We start from the raw sequence: 22,937 nt of genomic DNA on the forward strand, positions 1-22,937 counted from the left end.
CATACCTGATAAAATGGCTACTGTAACTAACAGTAGGGTCAACATACAAGTTAGTGGGACAACGGTCATGAATGACTTTGGAAGTAGGTGCGACTGAACGTAACACACTACCCAAAAGAGCCTTCCATTTCACTTCATCTGCTTTCTCTCTTAACCAAATCATTCCTGAATATTTTGACGAGTCTTTCGATGGAGGTTTGAGGTAATTGAAGGAATGTACATGGAGTGTTCAAAACATTAGGAACACCTGCACTTTTCATGACAGGTGAATCCAGGTGAATCCAGGTGGAAGCTATGATCCCTCATTGGTGTCACTTGTTAAATCCACTTCAAATCAGTGTAGATGAAGGGGAGGAGTCCGGTTAAAGAAGGATTTTTTAAGCCTCGAGACAAATGAGACATGGATTGTGTATGTGCCATTCAGAGGGTGAATGGGCAAGAGAAAAGATGTAAGTGCCTTTGAACGGGGTATGGTGGTAGGCCCTAGGTGCACCGGTGTGTGTCAAGAACGGCAACGCTGCTGGGTTTTTCACGCAGTTTCCCGAGTGTATAAAGAATGGTCCACCACCCAAAGGACATCCAGCCAACTTGACACAACTGCGGGAAGCAATGGAGTCAACATGGGCCAGCATCCCTGTGGAATGCTTTAGCCACCTTGTAGAGACCATGCCCCGACCAATTGAGTCGGGTTCTGAGGGAAAGGGGAGAGGCACAACTCAATATTAGGAAGGTGTTCTTAATGTTTTTTTTTACACCCAATATATCATATTTTCTATAAACAATGATACAGCTTGATATGACTTGATGTCAGTAGCTTATGGTATTTTCACCTGTAAATGTCTATGTTTATTTCAGCTACTGATTTGCATTTATGAAAATGTTGCACATAATAAACAGACACCTTATTATTATGCAGAATTTTGAGCTTACACATCATTTATTATTTATGACAGAACTGACGTTTCCTCACAGAGAGCAAGAGACACACTTTTATGTCGTGAGTATAGAAGATTAGGACAAACCTGTTGTTCTTGAACATTGAGACCATTCTCAAACTCTTCTCAAAACCACAGTGACAGTTGATCCAAGCATACATTGCATACAGTGCAATTTTTTGAATCAGCTATTGTCATTGGGGACATTTGTTTTGCGTCACCTGTTGTACATTTTAGACGATTCCATTTGTCCTGGTGACATTTTCACCCACCCGGGGAACCAGGCGATGTAAAACGAGCGCACCCAATGTATACAGAGACACATTTTTGATCTTTCATTCATTCTGCTTCCTCCCAGCAGTAACAGTCTGTGGGCTATGGAGTGACAGCATGCTCAGAACTGGGACATATACCTGGAGGGAGAGAAACAGGAAACATCAGTCAACAGCCAGTCTAGCGGAGCAACTTAAATTAGGCCCAGATCAGACCAGACCAGGCTAGGACTGAGTGATACACAGGAATGTGCTGATGTAGATGGAAATATAATTAGTCAGGTTGAGAAAGTTTATAATATTTTGGAGGTTTTTAGTTGATTATCCCAGTAGGATCATTTCTTTTGTAAGTCAGTGATTTTCACGAGCTTAGATTTAAGAAGATAGTAAAGAGCTTCTTACCTTACCTCCTCCCTTCAGGGTGCTCAATGCCTTATAGACGACAGTCTCACAGGAATTTACATTGTCAATCAATCAATCAAACAGTGAAGTCAATAAATTATCATGATTTATTTTGTCACAATCAATCTGGATAGTGATGCTGTAATCAAACAGTGCATTAATCAAGTTCAGAAGTGTTGTTCATAATACTGATTTGTCGCCTGGTGGTTCAGAACGGTTTGTGTTTTAACCAACTCCACTGTGGTCGTTGACATGCCGAACACGTGCCCAAATGACAAGTTGGCTACGGCACATACAGTAGGATACCATGCCAACTCAAATAGGAGACGAGGGAATATCAGGATTGTGAGAAATGCCGAGTATCACGTTTTCTTTCATGCAGTACGACTTAAATAAGCATCTCGAAAGAGTCGAGAGTAGCAAATACAAGGGAACTTTCACACAGTGTAATTGGTGTGTGTTTCTTGTGTCATGCAGTGTGGGGGTTGACCCACTTGTATGTTCCCTCGTAGCGGAATCCCACCCTCCTCAGGAGTTCATCTGCTTCATTTGGTCCACGACTGAGGAACAAGGACAGATAGAGGGTGGAGGAGGGACAGGGACAGAGAGAGGGTGGAGGAGGGACAGGGACAGAGAGAGGGTGGAGGAGGGACAGGGACAGAGAGGGTGGAGGAGGGACAGGGACAGAGAGAGGGTGGAGGAGGGACAGGGACAGAGAGAGGGTGGAGGAGGGACAGGGACAGAGAGGGTGGAGGAGGGACAGGAACAGAGAGGGTGGAGGAGGGACAGGGACAGAGAGAGGGTGGAGGAGGGACAGGGACAGAGAGGGTGGAGGGGGACAGGGACAGAGAGGGTGGAGGAGGGACAGGGACAGAGAGGGTGGAGGAGGGACAGGGACAGAGAGGGTGGAGGAGGGACAGGGACAGAGAGGGTGGAGGAGGGACAGGGACAGAGAGGGTGGAGGAGGGACAGGGACAGAGAGGGTGGAGGAGGGACAGGGACAGAGAGGGTGGAGGAGGGACAGGGACAGAGAGGGTGGAGGAGGGACAGGGACAGAGAGAGGGTGGAGGAGGGACAGGGACAGAGAGGGTGGAGGAGGGACAAGGACAGAGAGGGTGGAGGAGGGACAGAGAGGGTGGAGGAGGGACAGGGACAGAGAGGGTGGAGGAGGGACAGGGACAGAGAGGGTGGAGGAGGGACAGGGACAGAGAGGGTGGAGGAGGGACAGGGACAGATAGAGGGCGGAGGAGGAGCAACAGGGACAGAGTGGGCGGAGGAGGGACAGAGAGGGTGGAGGAGGGACAGGGACAGAGAGAGGGTGGAGGAGCAACAGGGACAGAGATGGTGGAGGAGGAGCAACAGGGACAGGTAGAGGGTGGAACAGGAGCAACAGGGACAGAGAGGGTGGAGGAGGAGCAACAGGGACAGATAGAGGGTGGAGGAGGAACAGGGACAGATAGAGGGTGGATGAGGAACAGGGACAGATAGAGGGTGGAGGAGGAACAGATAGAGGGTGGAGGAGGAACAGATAGAGGGTGGAGGAGGAACAGGAACAGATAGAGGGTGGAGGAGGAACAGGGACAGATAGAGGGTGGAGGAGGAGCAACAGGGACAGATAGAGGGTGGAGGAGGAGCAACAGGGACAGATAGAGGGTGGAGGAGGAGCAACAGGGACAGATAGAGGGTGGAGGAGGAGCAACAGGGACAGATAGAGGGTGGAGGAGGAGCAACAGGGACAGATAGAGGGTGGAGGAGGAGCAACAGGGACAGATAGAGGGTGGAGGAGGAACAGGAACAGAGAGCGTGGAGGAGGAACAGGGACAGATAGAGGGTGGAGGAGGGACAGGGACAGATAGAGGGTGGAGGAGGGACAGGGACAGATAGAGGGTGGAGGAACAGGGACAGATAGAGGGTGGAGGAGCAACAGGGACAGAGAGGGCGGAGGAGGGACAGAGAGGGTGGAGGAGGGACAGGGACAGATAGAGGGTGGAGGAGGGACAGGGACAGATAGAGGGTGGAGGATGGACAGGGACAGATAGAGGGTGGAGGAGGGACAGGGACAGAGAGAGTGTAGGAGCAACAGGGACAGAGAGGGTGGAGGAGGAGCAACAGGGACATATAAAGGGTGGAGGAGGAGCAACAGGGACAGAGAGGGTGGAGGAGGAGCAACAGGGACATATAGAGGGTGGAGGAGGAGCAACAGGGACAGGTAGAGGGTGGAACAGGAGCAACAGGGACAGATAGAGGGTGGAGGAGGGACAGGGACAGATAAAGGGTGGAGGAGGAGCAACAGGGACAGATAGAGGAGCAACAGGGACAGATAGAGGGTGGAGGAGGAACAGATAGAGGGTGGAGGAGGGACAGATAGAGGGTGGAGGAGGAACAGATAGAGGGTGGAGGAGGAACAGATAGAGGGTGGAGGAGGAACAGATAGAGGGTGGAGGAGGAACAGATAGAGGGTGGAGGAGGAACAGGGACAGATAGAGGGTGGAGCAGGAACAGGGACAGAGAGGGTGGAGGAGGAACAGGGACAGATAGAGGGTGGAGGAGGGACAAGGACAGAGAGGGTGGAGGAGGGACAGAGAGGGTGGAGGAGGGACAGGGACAGAGAGGGTGGAGGAGGGACAGGGACAGAGAGGGTGGAGGAGGGACAGGGACAGAGAGGGTGGAGGAGGGACAGGGACAGAGAGGGTGGAGGAGGGACAGGGACAGAGAGGGTGGAGGAGGGACAGGGACAGATAGAGGGCGGAGGAGGAGCAACAGGGACAGAGAGGGCGGAGGAGGGACAGAGAGGGTGGAGGAGGGACAGGGACAGAGAGAGGGTGGAGGAGGGACAGGGACAGAGAGGGTGGAGGAGGGACAGGGACAGAGAGGGTGGAGGGGGGACAGGGACAGAGAGAGTGGAGGAGCAACAGGGACAGATAAAGGGTGGAGGAGCAACAGGGACAGAGAGGGTGGAGGAGGAGCAACAGGGACATATAGAGGGTGGAGGAGGAGCAACAGGGACAGGTAGAGGGTGGAACAGGAGCAACAGGGACAGAGAGGGTGGAGGAGGAGCAACAGGGACAGATAGAGGGTGGAGGAGGAGCAACAGGGACAGATAGAGGGTGGAGGAGGAACAGGGACAGATAGAGGGTGGATGAGGAACAGATAGAGGGTGGAGGAGGAACAGATAGAGGGTGGAGGAGGAACAGGAACAGATAGAGGGTGGAGGAGGAACAGGGACAGATAGAGGGTGGAGGAGGAGCAACAGGGACAGATAGAGGGTGGAGGAGGAGCAACAGGGACAGATAGAGGGTGGAGGAGCAACAGGGACAGAGAGGGCGGAGGAGGGACAGAGAGGGTGGAGGAGGGACAGGGACAGATAGAGGGTGGAGGAGGGACAGGGACAGATAGAGGGTGGAGGATGGACAGGGACAGATAGAGGGTGGAGGAGGGACAGGGACAGAGAGGGTGGAGGAGGGATAGGGACAGAGAGGGTGGAGGGGGACAGGGACAGAGAGAGTGTAGGAGCAACAGGGACAGGTAAAGGGTGGAGGAGCAACAGGGACAGAGAGGGTGGAGGAGGAGCAACAGGGACATATAGAGGGTGGAGGAGGAGCAACAGGGACAGGTAGAGGGTGGAACAGGAGCAACAGGGACAGATAGAGGGTGGAGGAGGGACAGGGACAGGTAGAGGGTGGAACAGGAGCAACAGGGACAGATAGAGGGTGGAGGAGGGACAGGGACAGGTAGAGGGTGGAACAGGAGCAACAGGGACAGATAGAGGGTGGAGGAGGAACAGATAGAGGGTGGAGGAGGAACAGATAGAGGGTGGAGGAGGAACAGATAGAGGGTGGAGGAGGAACAGATAGAGGGTGGAGGAGGAACAGATAGAGGGTGGAGGAGGAACAGGGACAGATAGAGGGTGGAGGAGGAACAGGGACAGATAGAGGGTGGAGGAGGAACAGGGACAGAGAGGGTGGAGGAGGAACAGGGACAGAGAGGGTAGAGGGTGGAGGAACAGGGACAGATAGAGGGTGGAGGAGGGACAGATAGAGGGTGGAGGAGGAACAGGGACAGATAGAGGGTGGAGGAGGGACAGATAGAGGGTGGAGGCGGAACAGGGACAGATAGAGGGTGGTGGAGGGAAAGATAGAGGGTGGAGGAGGGACAGATAGAGGGTGGAGGAGGAACAGATAGAGGGTGGAGGAGGAACAGGGACAGATAGAGGGTGGAGGAGGAACAGGGACAGATAGAGGGTGGAGCAGGAACAGGGACAGAGAGGGTGGGGGAGGAGGAACAGGGACAGATAGAGGGTGGAGGAGGAACAGGGACAGATAGAGGGTGGAGGAGGAACAGGGACAGATAGAGGGTGGAGGAGGAACAGGGACAGAGAGGGTGGAGGAGGAACAGGGACAGAGAGTGTAGAGGGTGGAGGAACAGGGACAGATAGAGGGTGGAGGAGGGACAGATAGAGGGTGGAGGAGGGACAGATAGAGGGTGGAGGAGGAACAGGGACAGATAGAGGGTGGTGGAGGGACAGATAGAGGGTGGAGGAGGGACAGATAGAGGGTGGAGGAGGGACAAATAGAGGGTGGAGGAGGAACAGGGACAGATAGAGGGTGGAGGAGGAACAGGAACAGATAGAGGGTTAGGTGGACAGATAGAGGGTGGAGGAGGAGAAACAGGGACAGAGAGGGTGGAGGAGGAGGAACAGGGACAGATAGAGGGTGGAGGAGGGTTAGGTGGACAGATGGAGGAACAGGGACAGATAGAGGGTGGAGGAGGAACAGGAACAGATAGAGGGTTAGGTGGACAGAGAGGGTGGAGGAGGAGAAACAGGGACAGATAGAGGGTGGAGGAGGGTTAGGTGGACAGATAGAGGGTGGAGGAGGAACAGGAACAGATAGAGGGTGGAGGAGGAACAGGGACAGATAGAGGGTGGAGGAGGAACAGGAACAGATAGAGGGTTAGGTGGACAGATAGAGGGTGGAGGAGGAGGAACAGGGACAGATAGAGGGTGGAGGAGGGTTAGGTGGACAGATAGAGGGTGGAGGAGGAACAACAGGGACAGATAGAGGGTGGAGGAGGAACAACAGGGACAGATAGAGGGTTAGGTGGACATGCGATGTGATGAAAGTAAGCTAGGATTAGTAGTATTACTTACCTTCCATAGGTGTAAGGGATAGGAGGTGTTTTCTCTCCCTCTATGTGATGGAGGAGGGGAGTGAAGATCCTCCAGGCTTCTCGCAGCTCATCACTGGGAGAGGAAAAGGACCAGGAAACAGGAGCAATGTTATGATTTATACCACAGCGTTGGTGAATATTTGTTTCTGATTGGCTAGAAGGGCGTTCTAGAATGGACATTAAAATGTGTACTTTACTATTGTTTTCTTTGGCAACTGTGGTATACATTTAACCTTGGAAAAATTAACTGGAACTTATATATATTGTCACATAAATCAGGTCTGATAGAAATGTTCCTTCCATACATGAGAGATTATCTGTGTTGATTACGTAGGGTTTCTCAGCCCATAGATACGGGTCAGAAATAGTGTGGTGACAGACAGGGTAAGAGACAGACATGTCAGTGGGCACATCGCCACCCCTCGGAGCCTGGTTCCTCTCTAGCTTTCTTCCTAGGTTCCTGCATTTCTAGGGAGTTTTTACTAGCCAACATGCTTCTACATCTGCACTGGGGTTTTAGGCTGGGTTCCTGCATAAGCACTTTGTGACAACTGCTGATTTGAAAATTACATTTGAAATGTTCAATTTAAGCGGGTGGGATAGTGGCAGTCAAAGACAGACCTGCGGACAAAGTGCATCGGATTCCCACAGAACACATCCAGAATCAGACGCTCATATGCATCAGGGAGCTTCACGCCCTGTAGCGAGAACACAAGACGAGTTGTTTTTTATTCTACACACACACACACGTTCAAAAGTTTGGGGTCACTAAGAAATGTCCTCGTTTTTGAAAGAAAAGCACATTTGCTTTCCATTAAAATAACATCAAATTGATCAGAAATGCAGTGTAAACATTGTTAATGTTATAAATGACTATTGTAGCTGGAAACTGCTGAATTTTAATGAACTATCTACATAGGCGTACAGAGGCCCATTATCAGCAACCATCACTCCTGTGTTCCAATGGCACGTTGTGTTAGCTAATCCAAGTTTATCATTTTAAAAGGCTAATTGATCATTAGAAAACCCTTTTGCAATTATGTTAGCACAGCTAAAAACTGTTGTTCTGATTAAAGAAGCAATTAAACGGGCCTTCTTTAGACTAGTTGAGCATTTGTGGGTTCGATTACAGGCTCAAAATGTCCAGAAACAAAGACCTTTCTTCTGAAACTCGTCAGTCTATTCTTGTTCTGAGGAATGAAGGCTATTCCATGCGAGAAATGACCAAGAAACTGAAGATCTCGTACAACACTGTGTTGTTACTCCCTTCACAGAACCTAGCAAACTGGCTCTAACCAATAGAAAGAGGAGAGGGAGGCCCCGGTGCACAACTGAGCAAGAGGACAAGTACATTAGAGTGTCAAGTTTGAGAAACATACACCTCACAAGTCCTCAACTGGCAGCTTCATTAATTAGAACCCGCAAAACACCAGTCTCAACGTCAACAGTGAAGAGGCGACTCCGGGATGCTGGCCTTCTAGGCAGAGTTCCTCTGTCCAGTGTCTGTGCTCTTTTGCCCATCTTAATCTTTTATTTTTATTGGCCAGTCTGAGATGTGGCTTTTTCTTTGCATCCCAGAGTCGCCTCTTCACTGTTGACGTTGAGACTGGTGTTTTGCAGGTACTATTTAATGAAGCTGCCAGTTGAGGACTTGTGAGGCATCTGGTTCTCACAAGAAAGTCGTGAAGAGAAAGTCTATTTCTCACAGGAAAGGTCTTTGTTTCTGCTGATGCTGATGCTCCAGATATTCAACTCGTGTAAAGGCCAGTTTTATTGCATCTTTAATTAGAACAAAAAAGGGCTTTTCTTTCAGAAACAAGACATTTCTAAGTTACCCCAAACTTTTGAATGGTAGTGTACACACATTATATACATACTTACATACATATACACGTGTGTGTGTGTATCTTACCTTGTATCTGCTCCTGTAGGTAAGGTCCAGTTCAGTCTCCTCAGGGCTGAAGTAGGCTCCAGGCTTCTTGGTCATCATCTTGAGGTAGATGGCCTCATCAGGCTGTACCCTCACCACCAGCTCATTCCTCTGGCACTGCTCATTAAAGATGTCCCCTGGAACATCTGTGAACTGGAGACGCACTTCCGCCTTACGCTCGTTGAGTGCCTTACCGCAACGCAGGACGAACGGAACACCTACGGGGTGAGGGATGGGTGGGTGGATGAGGGGAGAGATGGATGAGGGGAGAGAGGGATGGGTGGGTGGATGGATGAGGGGAGAGAGGGATGGGTGGATGGATGGATGAGGGGAGAGAGGGATGGGTGGGTGGGTGGATGAGGGAGAGAGGGATGGGTGGGTGGATGGATGAGGGGAGAGAGGGATGGGTGGGTGGATGGATGAGGGGAGAGAGGGATGGGTGGGTGGATGGATGAGGGGAGAGAGGGATGGGTGGGTGGATGGATGAGGGGAGAGAGGGATGGGTGGGTGGGTGGATGAGGGGAGAGAGGGATGGGTGGGTGGATGAGGGGAGAGAGGGATGGGTGGGTGGATGAGGGGAGAGATGGGTAGGTGGATGGATGAGGGGAGAGGGATGGGTAGGTGGATGGATGAGGGGAGAGAGGGATGGGTGGGTGGATGAGGGGAGAGAGGGATGGGTAGGTGGATGGATGAGGGGAGAGGGATGGGTGGGTGGATGGATGAGAGGAGAGAGGGATGGGTGGGTGGATGGATGAGGGGAGAGAGGGATGGGTAGGTGGATGATGAGGGGAGAGAGGGATGGGTGGATGGATGAGTGGAGAGAGGGATGGATGGGTGGATGAGGGGAGAGAGGGATGGGTGGATGGGTGGATGGATGAGGGGAGAGAGGGATGGGTGGATGGGTGGATGGATGAGGGGAGAGAGGGATGGGTGGGTGGATGAGGGGAGAGAGGGATGGGTGGGTGGATGAGGGGAGAGAGGGATGGGTGGGTGGATGAGGGGAGAGAGGGATGGGTGGGTGGATGAGGGGAGAGATGGGTGGGTGGGTGGATGAGGGGAGAGAGGGTTGGGTAGGTGGATGGATGAGGGGAGAGGGATGGGTGGGTGGATGGATGAGAGGAGAGAGGGATGGGTGGGTGGGTGGATGGATGAGGGGAGAGAGGGATGGGTGGAGAGAGGGATGGATGGGTGGATGAGGGGAGAGAGGGATGGGTGGATGGATGAGGGGAGAGAGGGATGGGTGGGTGGATGAGGGGAGAGAGGGATGGGTGGGTGGATGGATGAGGGGAGAGAGGGATGGGTGGGTGGATGAGGGGAGAGAGGGATGGGTGGGTGGATGAGGGAGAGAGGGATGGGTAGGTGGATGGATGAGGGGAGAGAGGGATGGGTGGATGGATGAGTGGAGAGAGGGATGGATGGGTGGATGAGGGGAGAGAGGGATGGGTGGATGGGTGGATGGATGAGGGGAGAGAGGGATGGGTGGGTGGATGAGGAGAGAGGGATGGGTGGGTGGATGGATGAGGGAAGAGAGGGATGGGTGGGTGGATGAGGGGAGAGAGGGATGGGTGGGTGGATGAGGGGAGAGAGGGATGGGTGGGTGGATGAGGGGAGAGAGGGATGGGTGGGTGGATGAGGGGAGAGATGGGTGGGTGGGTGGATGAGGGGAGAGAGGGTTGGGTAGGTGGATGGATGAGGGGAGAGAGGGATGGGTAGGTGGATGGATGAGGGGAGAGAGGGATGGGTAGGTGGATGGATGAGGGGAGAGAGGGATGGGTAGGTGGATGGATGAGGGGAGAGAGGGATGGGTGGGTGGATGAGGGGAGAGAGGGATGGGTGGGTGGATGGATGAGGGGAGAGAGGGATGGGTGGGTGGATGGATGAGGGGAGAGAGGGATGGGTGGATGGATGAGGGAGAGAGGGATGGGTGGATGGATGAGGGGAGAGAGATGGGTGGGTGGATGAGGGGAGAGAGGGATGGGTGGGTGGATGAGGGGAGAGAGGGATGGGTGGGTGGATGAGGGGAGAGATGGGTGGGTGGGTGGATGAGGGGAGAGAGGGTTGGGTAGGTGGATGGATGAGGGGAGAGAGGGATGGGTAGGTGGATGGATGAGGGGAGAGAGGGATGGGTAGGTGGATGGATGAGGGGAGAGAGGGATGGGTAGGTGGATGGATGAGGGGAGAGAGGGATGGGTGGGTGGATGAGGGGAGAGAGGGATGGGTGGGTGGATGGATGAGGGGAGAGAGGGATGGGTGGGTGGATGGATGAGGGGAGAGAGGGATGGGTGGATGGATGAGGGGAGAGAGGGATGGGTGGATGGATGAGGGGAGAGAGAGATGGGTGGGTGGATGAGGGGAGAGAGGGATGGGTGGGTGGATGAGGGGAGAGAGGGATGGGTGGGTGGATGAGGGAGAGAGAGGGATGGGTGGGTGGATGAGGGGAGAGATGGGTAGGTGGATGGATGAGGGGAGAGAGGGATGGGTGGGTGGGTGGATGGATGAGGGGAGAGAGGGATGGGTGGGTGGATGAGGGGAGAGAGGGATGGGTAGGTGGATGGATGAGGGGAGAGAGGGATGGGTAGGTGGATGGATGAGGGGAGAGAGGGATGGGTGGGTGGGTGGATGAGGGGAGAGAGGGATGGGTAGGTGGATGGATGAGGGGAGAGAGGGATGGGTGGGTGGATGAGGGGAGAGAGGATGGGTAGGTGGATGGATGAGGGGAGAGAGGGATGGGTGGGTGGATGGATGAGGGGAGAGAGGGATGGGTGGGTGGATGGATGAGGGGAGAGAGGATGGGTAGGTGGATGGATGAGGGGAGAGAGGGATGGGTGGATGGATGAGTGGAGAGAGGGATGGGTGGGTGGATGAGGGGAGAGAGGGATGGGTGGATGGGTGGATGGATGAGGGGAGAGAGGGATGGGTAGTTGGATGGATGAGGGGAGAGGGGGATGGGTGGGTGGATGAGGGGAGAGAGGGATGGGTGGGTGGATGAGGGAGAGAGGGATGGGTGGGTGGATGAGGGGAGAGAGGGATGGGTGGGTGGATGAGGGGAGAGAGGGATGGGTGGGTGGATGGGAGAGCGACAAAGAATAGAGAGAGTGTGTATGAGAAGGGAGGAGAGAGAGTGTGTGTATAAGAATGGAGGAGAGAGAGTGTGTGTATGAGAAGGGAGGAGAGAGAGAGCGTGTATGAGAAGGGAGGAGAGAGAGAGCGTAGATTAGAAGGGAGGAGAGAGAGAGGGTAGATGAGAAGGGAGGAGAGAGAGAGGGTAGATGAGAAGGGAGGAGAGCGAGTGTGTATGAGACGGGAGGAGAGAGAGTGTGTATGAGAAGGGAGGAGAGAGAGAACGTAGATGAGAAGGGAGGAGAGCGAGTGTGTATGAGAAGGGAGGAGAGCGAGTGTGTATGAGATGGGAGGATAGAGAGTGTGTATGAGAGTAATGATCGACATTCCTGTGCAGCTGGAGTCAAACAAGAGGAATTGGGAAGTAACAGAATAACTAGATAAGAGAGGGAGAGTTCAGGATTGTGAGGAATGCAGAGTATCAGGCAGACAATATGAGCGGATGAGTCTGGAAGATACGTTGAAATCTGTCAACATGTCTAGATAAAGGACATAGGAGGAAAAGAGTTTGCCAGAATCCAAGATGGCCGTCGGTCCTCACCATCCCATCTCTCATTCTGTATGTAGAGCACAGAGGTGGCGAAGGTAGGCGTCTGGGAGCCGTTGGGCACGGTGGGGTCATCTAGGTAACCTAGTCTGGCATGGCCCTCCCCCTCAGGGTCTCCTATGTACTGACCCAGCACCACATCAGACCGAGGCACTGGGGCGATGCATTTCAACACCTTCACCTAGGGTTCACGCACACACATTTAGAAGACAGAGGGAATGGTCATATAGTTTTATGTCACAAGTGTAAAAAGTGTGCCCAGAGTTTGTCCTGGTCAGCATGTCCATGGGAAAACTCCTGACCCTAAGTGGAACACTGATCAAAGTGGAACACTGGTTGGTGATGCTACCTTCTCATCTCTCACGTCATCAGGGCTGGTGGAGGCAGGCTTCTCCATGGCAACCAGAGAGAGCATCTGGAGGAGGTGGTTCTGCATGACATCACTAAAGCAGGAAATATCACAAACCCATGGAACTGAACAACTCAATTATTTGTCACATGCTTTGCAAATTACAGGTGAAGACTTAGAATACAATTCTTACTTATGGGCCCTTCCCACAATGCAACAAGAAAGAGAAATAATAGAAAAAGCTATATTCCACTACATTGCCATAGAATAAGAGAACCACATGAACATCTGAAAACAGTTGATCAAAGTTTTCCAGTGATTTATACTTTGGCATGACATGCCAGCCTGTTGCAAATGCCGCTCTTCCTCACCGGATGATGCCAAAGTCATCAAAGTATCCTCCGCGTCCCTGTGTACCGAATGGTTCTTTAAAGGTTAGAACCACACAGGCCACGCTGTTCCTGTTCCAGATAGGACCAAAGATACGGTTCCCAAACCTGATGGACAGACAGAGGACAGGATCAAAACACAATGGTAAACAGTAAGAACATAGCAAGCCAAGGTTCTTTCAGTTCCCACAGGGATCACACACTCATACCTAACCTGTATGAACACACTTCATTGTCAATCGCTTTGGACAAAAGCATCGGCTTCATTTTGATTGATACTGTACAGTACTTCATGAACAAGGAAGATTTCAAATCTGTAAATGTACTGTCTCCTGGGATCAGGACTCAAGCTGTACCTGAGGACGATGAGGTTCTAACACCATCTCTGTACCTGAGGACGATGAGGTTCTATCACCATCTCTGTACCTGAGGACGATGAGGTTCTAACACCATCTCTGTACCTGAGGACGATGAGGTTCTATCACCATCTCTGTACCTGAGGACGATGAGGTTCTATCACCATCTCTGTACCTGAGGACCATGAGGTTCTAACACCATCTCTGTACCTGAGGACGATGAGGTTCTATCACCATCTCTGTACCTGAGGACGATGAGGTTCTATCACCATCTCTGTACCTGAGGACCATGAGGTTCTAACACCATCTTTGTACCTGAGGACCATGAGGTTCTGCACCATCTCCTTGCCCAGGTAGTGGTCTATGCGGTAGATCTGGTCTTCTCTGAACAGGGAGGAGAAGTGGGACGACAGCTCCTGAGAACTCTGCAAGTCACGACCAAATGGCTTCTCCACTATCACCCTGCTCCAACCTCTAACACACAGAGACAGAGACCACTTTACAGTGTGGTACAGGGATGTGTGAGTGTGTTTGCGCATGTGTGTTTATGGGTTTTCTATCCTTGCGGGTACCAGAAATTCAGACTAGTGGGAATATTACGCCATTCCCCACAAGGAAGAAGGCTATTTTAGGCAGGGGCGACTTTCACTGGGGACTGGGGGGCATTCTGAAATTGTATTCCCCCCCAGTTTTATCATTAAAATGTGATACAAAAAGAAGAAAAATGGTGCTTTAGTACAATGCGGATGCCTCAGAGCGGTAGGGTAGGCTGTTGTGAATGAACAGTCGGCTGGATTTAGGACTGCGCAGACGCCACAGATGGGGCTGACAGGCTGTGTGAAGTCAAAGGTTCTGGAAGGCTGGCTGGAACAGCACGGGAGAGTTGAGCATAGTTCAGTGTGTACATGTTGTGCTCTTTAACCGAGTTGTAAAAGAAAGCAGAACAGAAACGGGCTACTCTTTAGTAGACTGATGTAGTTGGCAAGGTAACTGCTGTTTAACTTAATGGTGGGGGGGGGACCAATATTTATTCGCAGTGCTGAGCTAGTATTGTGACTGAATTGTTAACTTTAGCTAATGTTTTATCCCCTCTTGACCGAGGTGAATTGAATAAGCTACGCTAGTGAGCAGCTACCACAGTCAGTTCAGCTCTAGTCTCTAGTTATCTGTCAGATAGTACTAATAGCCACATCATATCACTATCTGACAGCAGTTGTTTGTATGGACATCTTTTGTAGCCATTGTTTTGTCCCATTTCAACAGAGGTAAATGAACTTGGGTAGCTTTCGTCAGTTGATGTACAGTCGGCAAGACAGCTGCCAAAAGTTGGCCAGCGATAGCTATTCTTTTTTGCCTCAATCACACTAGACCTGAATCAAATGATGAAACCATCGACCAAACAATTGAAGATTGATATTGTGATGTTTTTTCAGTACAATGTGAGTTTTTATTAGCCAGTAGAGCAATGTAACGTTATTGATTTGTTTCCCTTGCTAATTCCCTACTTTTCACACTGACACAGTATTAAAACAGCTCTAACGTTACAGGCTTCACTGTCATTGTGCACAGTAGAGGTCTGCACAGGACCGATTTCTTCATCCCACTCCTGCCAGCACCTGCAGCTTTACATACCGCACCTGCTGGCTTTCTGTCTGACTCCCACAAGAACTGATCCCAAAACCCAACCACAGTTCCGCAAAGTTTGTTTTTAGGCGTATGTGACGCAGCTCACTTGGTCCCAGAAATGTTGAGCACTATAGGCAATATCAAATGTGCAAAAAGAACTTTAGAAATAGGTTAAATTACCAGAGATTCTGACATGGCCCTTATATTAGACTATCTGTATTACTGGGCCTATATCAGCCAATATGCTAGATGTAGATTGAAGAGAGCAGAGTTGGAGACACTTTTACTTTCTCTTGCGCCATTTTTATAGCCTACGTTTGGGAGTGGAAGGGTTTTCAGACAGAGAAATATGGGTGATCAATATTTAGGCCTTTGTAGGCAATGTAGTAAACTATAGCCTAATTGGGGCGGCAGGGTAGCCTAGTGGTTAGAGCGTTGGACTAGTAACCGGAAGGTTGCAAGTTCAAACCCCCGAGCTGACAAGGTACAAATCTGTCGTTCTGCCCCTGAACAGGCAGTTAACCCACTGTTCCCAGGCCGTCATTGAAAATAAGAATTTGTTCTTAACTGACTTGACTGGTTAAATAAAGGTAAAAAAAAAATATTTAAAAAATCATAGGCCTATTTAGGAAGTATATTTCCTTGGAAAGAACTGCCCTGTGCTTCTGCACCCATGGCTAGGCTGTAGCCTGCTCTACTCTTTAATTGAGACCACACATGCGCCTAATCGCACAAGTATAGCTACTGAATTTGAAGCAGCAAGAATGATGACAGCGACACTTAACGTTTTGCATAAGCCTATAGGACCTTTTAGGAAGACGATTTGCAGGCAGAGACAAATAAATGGGTAATCAATTATTGAAAATGAAAAAGGCATAATGCTCGCTCCCCATAGCAGCCAAGCCTATGTGCACATTGTGCCTTTTCAGTGATGACTACATTTTTTGATTGCACTTCGACTCATTGATTGAGCACCCTCCACTTCTTTCCATTATCAATATTTATTTACAGACTGTAGTCAACTACAGTCTAATCATATTTAAGTTAACTGCCACGTGATTCTCCACCCATGCAGGCAGCCTTCTCTATTCCAATGAGACCACACATACTAGGCGCAGTTGAACTCTCACACCCAACTAGGAGAAGGAGGCTACTGAAGTTGAAGCAGTATGTGAACAATGCGAAAAAAATATGTGCCTAGGGTAGGTAGGCTAACACATACAAAGCAGAAAGAGGACCATTTCCAAATCATCTGTGGGACAACAAAAATACTATATTTTCATCCAAAAGTCGTCTGACCGCCTGCTCCCGCCCACAGACCGTGCTGCAATGATCTGGACCTGCAGGCATCCAGCAGGAATGTATACAGTCAGTACACAACACTATGCTCAACGTGTCTTAAGACAGGGGAGGGCAACTCCAGTCCTCCAGGGCCTGATTGGTGTCACACTTTTTCTCCATCCCAGCAAATACAGCTGATTAATCATATTGCATTCTAAACTGAAGATCATCATTAGGTGATTATTGGAGTTAGGTGTGTTAGCTGGGGCTGGGGCAAAACGGTGACACCAATCAGGCCCCCGAGGACTGGAGTTGACTTAGCAGGGTCAGATGGTGACGAGGGTCCCAGTAGGGTCAAATGGTGACAGGGGTCCCAGCAGGGTCAGACAGCCAGGGAAGACCAGTCTACGGAGCTCAGGTCAATTTTTCAGTATATTAACAATATCAGTGAATGATACAAAGTTACATCTTGAATTGATGGGTAGACCTACAGTAGCTACAGGACAGCAGTTTAAGCGTAAAGCTACAGTCTGGGATATGAGAATAATAGTCATTATTAGATAATGTATGAATGTACACCAAGGTAATCCTTTGTCATGGAGGACTTGCTGTTTCTGTGTGTTCATGTACATTTGAGGCATATGTGTTTTTTTGTCCCCAAACCTTGCCTTGGGAACAACATTGTTTTAAAAGAGGGAGCTGGGAATTAACTTGTGTTGGGAGAGAGTTGAGTTATTCACTAGACTGGTGGGGTTCGGGCTTGCAGGCGGCTCGGGCTGAAATGTTATATAGAAGGATGTCTTATTAAAAAAATCAATCTGTATTTTTTCAAGAGTTGTTCATTTGTTACGCTATTGGTTAAAAGAGCAACACAATATTTATTATTGAATGACCTTTGATCTAGTTCAGTCTTATGAAACACTTAAACATATTTAATAATGATCTCTTACATAGCTTGATGACTGTGGGTATTTTTGCTTACTTTTTTGTTCTAAATAGAGATGGCATATTGGATTTTGTAAAAATGCAGGAAATTCGCATTCGATGCCTAAACCAGACCCCTCGCCAGGTTATGTCCCCCCCACTTCTAAAACCAAAGTGGCACCCCTGATTTTAGGCTTAGGGGTTACAGTTAGGTGTTAGGGTTATTGGATTGGGGTTCAGTTAATGGTTAGGGAAAATAGTAAAATGATAGAAAAACAAATCTGTGTGGGTTCATGCATATGCTTGAGTGATCTGACAAGTGTGTTTGAGATACTGACTTGCGGCACATGCAGTGGGCTCTGATGTTCTTGCTAACATGATGGTAGATGCTGGGGGGCAGTGCCAGGTAGAAGACACAGTTAGCATGGTCAGCCCCCCTGCTGGTGGTCAGGGAGCTCAGGTGGGCATTCAGCTCAGAGAAGGAGTCCTCCTCATCATACCTGCCGCTCAGGTAAGAGTTCCTACTGAAGAACGCAGCGAGGCGCTCACTCTCACCATCACCAATCTGAGAAAACACACGTACACACATGAATGATTACAACAGAATACCCATCCACAGTCTTTTCATTGTAATGAGTATGAACATGTACATCTAGGTCAACCACATCTTGGATTGCGCGGGACAGTCGTGCATTTTGCAACTGTGTCACCCTTCCCACAAAGAAATAATCATGTCCTGCATTTTATCAACATTTTATCAGCACCACTAATTTAGGAAAAAAAGGTTGATTTCAGTCAGACATTCCAACCTGTCTCTTGCAGCAAAACAGTGCCCCTCTGTCTCAGTAAGTGTAGACCATGTATCTGATGCTGTCTGGACAGTGAAACAGCGCCCCCTCTGTCTCAGTATGTATAGACCATGTATCTGATGTTGTCTGGACAGTGAAACAGCGCCCCCTCTGTCTCAGTAGGTGTAGACCATGTATCTGATGTTGTCTGGACCAAAAGACTATGTAATGTCATACTATTTCTGTCCAGACAGCATCAGAAACAGGGGTTACATATAGAGGGGGGCCGTTTCGCTCAGTCGGATGCTTTCTCCATTGATATAGTTTCATCAGAGAGAAAGACGCGAAGCAGGAGGGCTCACTCTTGCCAAAATCTGCCCAGAATAAGCCCAATACGATTCTATGGGAATAATATGTAGACCTAAGCTTGTCGCCTGCCTTCCTGCCTTTGGGACAAAGACTCCCATTGTCTCTGGTTTCCTCGCGAATTAGGAAGGAAAGTTGTGGGGTGCGCAGTTCACTGTTAGGATGCTGTATTGCCCTAAAGGAAATTGATGTTTTGCCAAAATTATATAATTACTCCTTCCTAAATAAATGTCTAATAATAATTATAAATACTTCACCAGGGAGCATTACATAGCCACAGAGGAACATTAGCTTATTATTATTATTTTTTAAAGCTTATTGTTTTCAATCAGAAGTGTGTAGGCCTAAGCCCATTTGGGTAGTGCACCTGGTAATAGGTCTAGTTGATGGAGTTGCAGCCGTCAGTGAAAAGCATCTAAATGTGTTAAGATAGTGTCTTGAGTATTATTTTTTTTTAACTAGGCAAGTCAGTTAAGAACAAATTCTTATATACAATGACGACCTACCCGTCATTGTGTGTGGAAAATATATGGTGTGTCTCTCTCCAGAATGCATGTATACATGTATACACATGACCAAAAGTATGTAGACACCTGCTCGTCAAACATCTCATTCCAAAATCATGGGCATTAATATGGAATTGGTCCCCCCTTTGCTGCTATAACAGCCTCCACTCTAATGGTAAGGATTTCCACTAGATGTTGGAACATTGCTGCAGGGACTTGCTTCCATTCAGCAAGGTTGGGCACTGATGTTGGACGATTAGGCTTGGCTCGCAGTCGGTGTTCCAATTCATCCCAAAGGTGTTCGATGGGGTTGAGGTCAGGGCTCTGTGTAGGCCAGTCAAGTCCACCAATCTCAACAAACCGTTTCTGTATGGACCTCGCTTTGTGCACAGGGGGCATTGTCATGCTGAAACAGGAAAAGGCCTTCCCCAAACTGTTGCCACAAAGTTGAAAGCACAGTATTGAATAGAATGTCATTGTATGCTGTAGCGTTAAGATTTCCCTTCACTGGAACTAAGGGGCCCGAACCATGAAGTACAGCCCCAGACCATTATTCCTCCTACATATAGTGTACTCTATACCATCTACTGCATCTTGCCTATGCCATGCGGCCATCACTCATTCATATATTTTTATGTACATATTCTTATTAATTCATTTACACTTGTGTGTGTATAAGGTAGTTGTTGTGAAATTGTTAGGTTAGATTACTTGTTAAATATTACTGCACGGTCGGAACTAGAAGCACAAGCATTTCGCTACACTCGCATTAACATCTGCTAACCATGTGTATGTGACAAATAAAATTTGATTTCACCAAACTTTACAGTAGGCACTATGCATTCGGGCAGGTAGCGTTCTCCTGAAATCTGCCAAACCCAGATTAGTCTGTCGTACTGCCAGATGGTGAAGTGTGATTCATCACTCCAGAGAACACGTTTCCACTGCTCCAGAGTTCAATGGCGGCGAGCTTTATACCACTCCAGCCGACTCTTGACATTGTGCATGGTGATCTTAGGCTTGTGTGCGGCTGCTTGGAAACCCATTTCATGAAGCTCCCACAAACAGTTATCGTGCTGCCGTTGCTTCCAGAGGCAGTTTGGAACTCGGTAGTGAGTGTAGCAACCAAGATAAATTATTTTTATGCTCTACGCACTTCAGCACTTGGAAGTCCATGTTTATCAGCTTGTGTGGCCTACCACTTCACAGCTGAGCCGCTGTTGCTCCTAGATGTTTCCACTTCACAATAACAGCACATACAGTTGCCCGGGGTAGCTCTAGCAAGTCTGACATTTGATGAACTGACTTGTTGGAAAGGTGCCCCGTTGAATGTCACTGAACTCTTCAGTAGGGCCAGTCTACTGCCAATGTTTGTCAACAGAGATTTTAAATGTGGTCACCCTATGTACATCCCGCAAAACCTCACTGACAAACCAGTGTCATAAAAGAGGGAATCCAGTCAAGGCAGTTTCACATGGGATTTTCAATGGTGAAGCTACCAAAAGCTAAACGGCTTTGATCAAAAAAAAGTTAGCAGAACCGAGTTGCCTGCACTCAGCCTACACTAAGACTCCTTACCTTCATATGTGGCAGACATGCTGTCCTGATGTCATCCATAGTCAGCTTGGAGCGAGCAAAGCCCACAAAGTGGGTCTCTTCTGGGAGAAGCTCATCTCTGAACAGCCACCTACAAGAGGCGGACTGAACAATGAGATGCAGTATAAAGGGACGGAGACAAAGACAGGACACTCAGTCAGCTCCCTGGAGACATGATGACCTAGAACACTGGTCAAGGAGCTAACCCCCCCCCCCTAAACTCCTGGCATAATTGGTAGAAACTTGAGATGACAAACCTGAACCTTGAACAGTGTTTACAGACAGTCATTCTGATGATTCAGGGACTGTGGAGATAGACAGGCACATAATCTGACAACAGGAAACAGGAAACTCACTCACCATAATGTAGGATAAATCTTCTTATTGGCAAGATCTCCCTGAATGGATAGATAAAAAGTTAAATAAAGTATTTGAGAGACTAAAATGTGCCTAGAATCTTATGGTTGATTACTCTTGTTTTTATTTGTTTCCTGTTTCTATGAACACATGGTACAGTACAGGACAGTTCAACTTCCAACCTACACAGTAACAATCTACTGTCCCCAAGTCCAGAACAGACTATGCGAGGCGCACAGTACCACATAGAGCCATGACTACATGGAACTCTATTCCACATCAGGTAACTGATGCAAGCAGTAGAATCAGATTTTTAAAAACTTTTTTTAAACACACCTTATGGATCAGCAGGGACTGTTAAGCAACACAAACATAGGCTCAGACACATGCATACACACAAGATAACATACGCACACACATGGATTTTGTGTTGTAGATATGTGGTAGTGGAGTAGGGGCCTGAGGGCACACACATGTTGTGAAATCTGTTATGAATGTTTAAACACAACATTGAAAAATGGGAAGACAGACACTGCAGCACAGCCATTCTGAAAAGTAACTTTTTAACACACTCAAATGTAGCGAAGGGGGATAGTGATTTGTGATAGACAGATAGTTAACTCACGGAAGAGGACAAACATTTTAAGTCCTAAACTCATTTCTCTCTTTCAGAGCTAGATAAAGAAAAGCCAGATGCAGCACATTTCAGTCAGTGTGTGAGCCCTCTCCTCTCTTCCCCCAGTCTCTCTCACGCACACACCACCACACACACCACACCTCTCATCAGTCAGTCAGTCACACACACACTTACTTAGTTGACCCCATGTTTGGACTTCACACCAGATGGAACTCTAGATATAGAGAGTCATATACTAGCTGGGTAATTAGAACAAGCAAGACTCTACATTTCTATAACAACTCACACAGCAGCCTAGTCGGTAGCGTAACTACTGAGTCGTTAGGTCATGTGGTTGATCTTAATGCAAATCTCATAAGGAACCCACTCTTATCCCACAGTGGAAGTAGTGCAACACGCCAGTAACTCCCTTTTAAATACTGTGGAACTATGGCTATTGGCTGTGTTCCAACAATCACACTAGAATACTTCCAGCACTGAAGCAGTATTCTGGTAGCATAGTCTGACACGTGGTGTTCTAGTATGCACATTGGACTGTGCTCTATGTAGCCCATGTCTCTGCCCTTGTAGAACAGAACTGAACAGAAAATACCACAGGGAAAAGGTTCACTGTTACCATAAAATAAACACATGCATAGAGGGACAACTACTACTTAGACCGAGTGCCAGTCTGTTTGTGCTATCATACCAACTCCTTGTCACTCAATGTCATGCCAAACATGAAAGGAAGAGCACAAACAGGGTAACTACTAGAGTACTCACTGAGGCTCCCAGTATGATGAAGATGTGGAAGTCAGATGAATGGGACAGCTCTCTTCTCAGCTGACCCAATACCTCAGAGTGGGTGAGACACTCAGGAACACCACTCTTCTCCATCTCTATACTGTATGTCAAGCTTGGTTCTCTCTGCTGCTGAAAGACAGCAAGAGACATACAACAATACCAACAGGAAGATGTTGGACTCAAGTCTTTGTGTGTGATCTTACTCTCCGTGTCGTGTTGTCTCATTCACTCACAAAGGGTCCAGGTCCAGCTCTCTCCTGGCTCAGTCAGTAACATAACAGTGGAGTGTGTGTGTGTGAGGTAGGTTCAAATTGTAACTGTCATCGTTGCATAGCAGAAATATTCACCAAGGCATTGCTGCCACCTATTGTTGCAAAGGAAGAATGTCTCAATGTGATATGGATAGGGGTACGGTGATTAGGCATCAGGATATATGATAAACAGAGTATGATGATTGTATACAAGTGTGAACAAATAAAGTGAGTGTGAGTTGAAGTGTCAATGTGAGTGAGTGTGTAGAGCCCTGATGAGTGTGTAGAGCCCTGATGAGTGTGTAGAGTCCTGATGAGTGTGTAGAGTCCTGATGAGTGTGTAGAGCCCTGTG

The 22,937-nt window shown here is 49.0% G+C and overlaps 1 protein-coding gene across 5 annotated transcripts; it reads right to left on the minus strand.

The window, feature by feature from the left end:
* Positions 1-905: 905 nt before the first annotated feature.
* On the minus strand, positions 906-22,665 carry LOC112232717 (glucose-6-phosphate 1-dehydrogenase-like). 5 transcript variants are annotated; one of them, XM_042299673.1, is made up of 13 exons: positions 22,313-22,629; positions 20,917-20,954; positions 20,539-20,647; positions 17,639-17,865; positions 13,785-13,943; positions 13,096-13,221; positions 12,725-12,818; positions 12,370-12,556; positions 8,691-8,926; positions 7,400-7,476; positions 6,759-6,851; positions 2,104-2,169; positions 906-1,348 (listed from the first exon to the last, which is right to left on the minus strand). In XM_042299673.1, exons 1-13 carry the CDS (start codon positions 22,556-22,558, stop codon positions 1,330-1,332), a joined length of 1,677 nt encoding a protein of 558 aa, XP_042155607.1. In that variant the 5' UTR covers positions 22,559-22,629; the 3' UTR covers positions 906-1,329. The 5 variants fall into 5 exon arrangements, with proteins under 5 accessions (XP_042155607.1, XP_042155611.1, XP_042155609.1 ...); XM_042299677.1 differs by having other exon boundaries at positions 20,539-20,661; XM_042299675.1 differs by having other exon boundaries at positions 1,266-2,169; positions 22,313-22,462; positions 22,567-22,665.
* Between the last annotated feature and the right edge of the window lie 272 nt (positions 22,666-22,937).

This window comes from Oncorhynchus tshawytscha, linkage group LG16, assembly GCF_018296145.1.
Source record: "Oncorhynchus tshawytscha isolate Ot180627B linkage group LG16, Otsh_v2.0, whole genome shotgun sequence".
NCBI classification, from domain to species: Eukaryota; Metazoa; Chordata; class Actinopteri; order Salmoniformes; family Salmonidae; genus Oncorhynchus; species Oncorhynchus tshawytscha.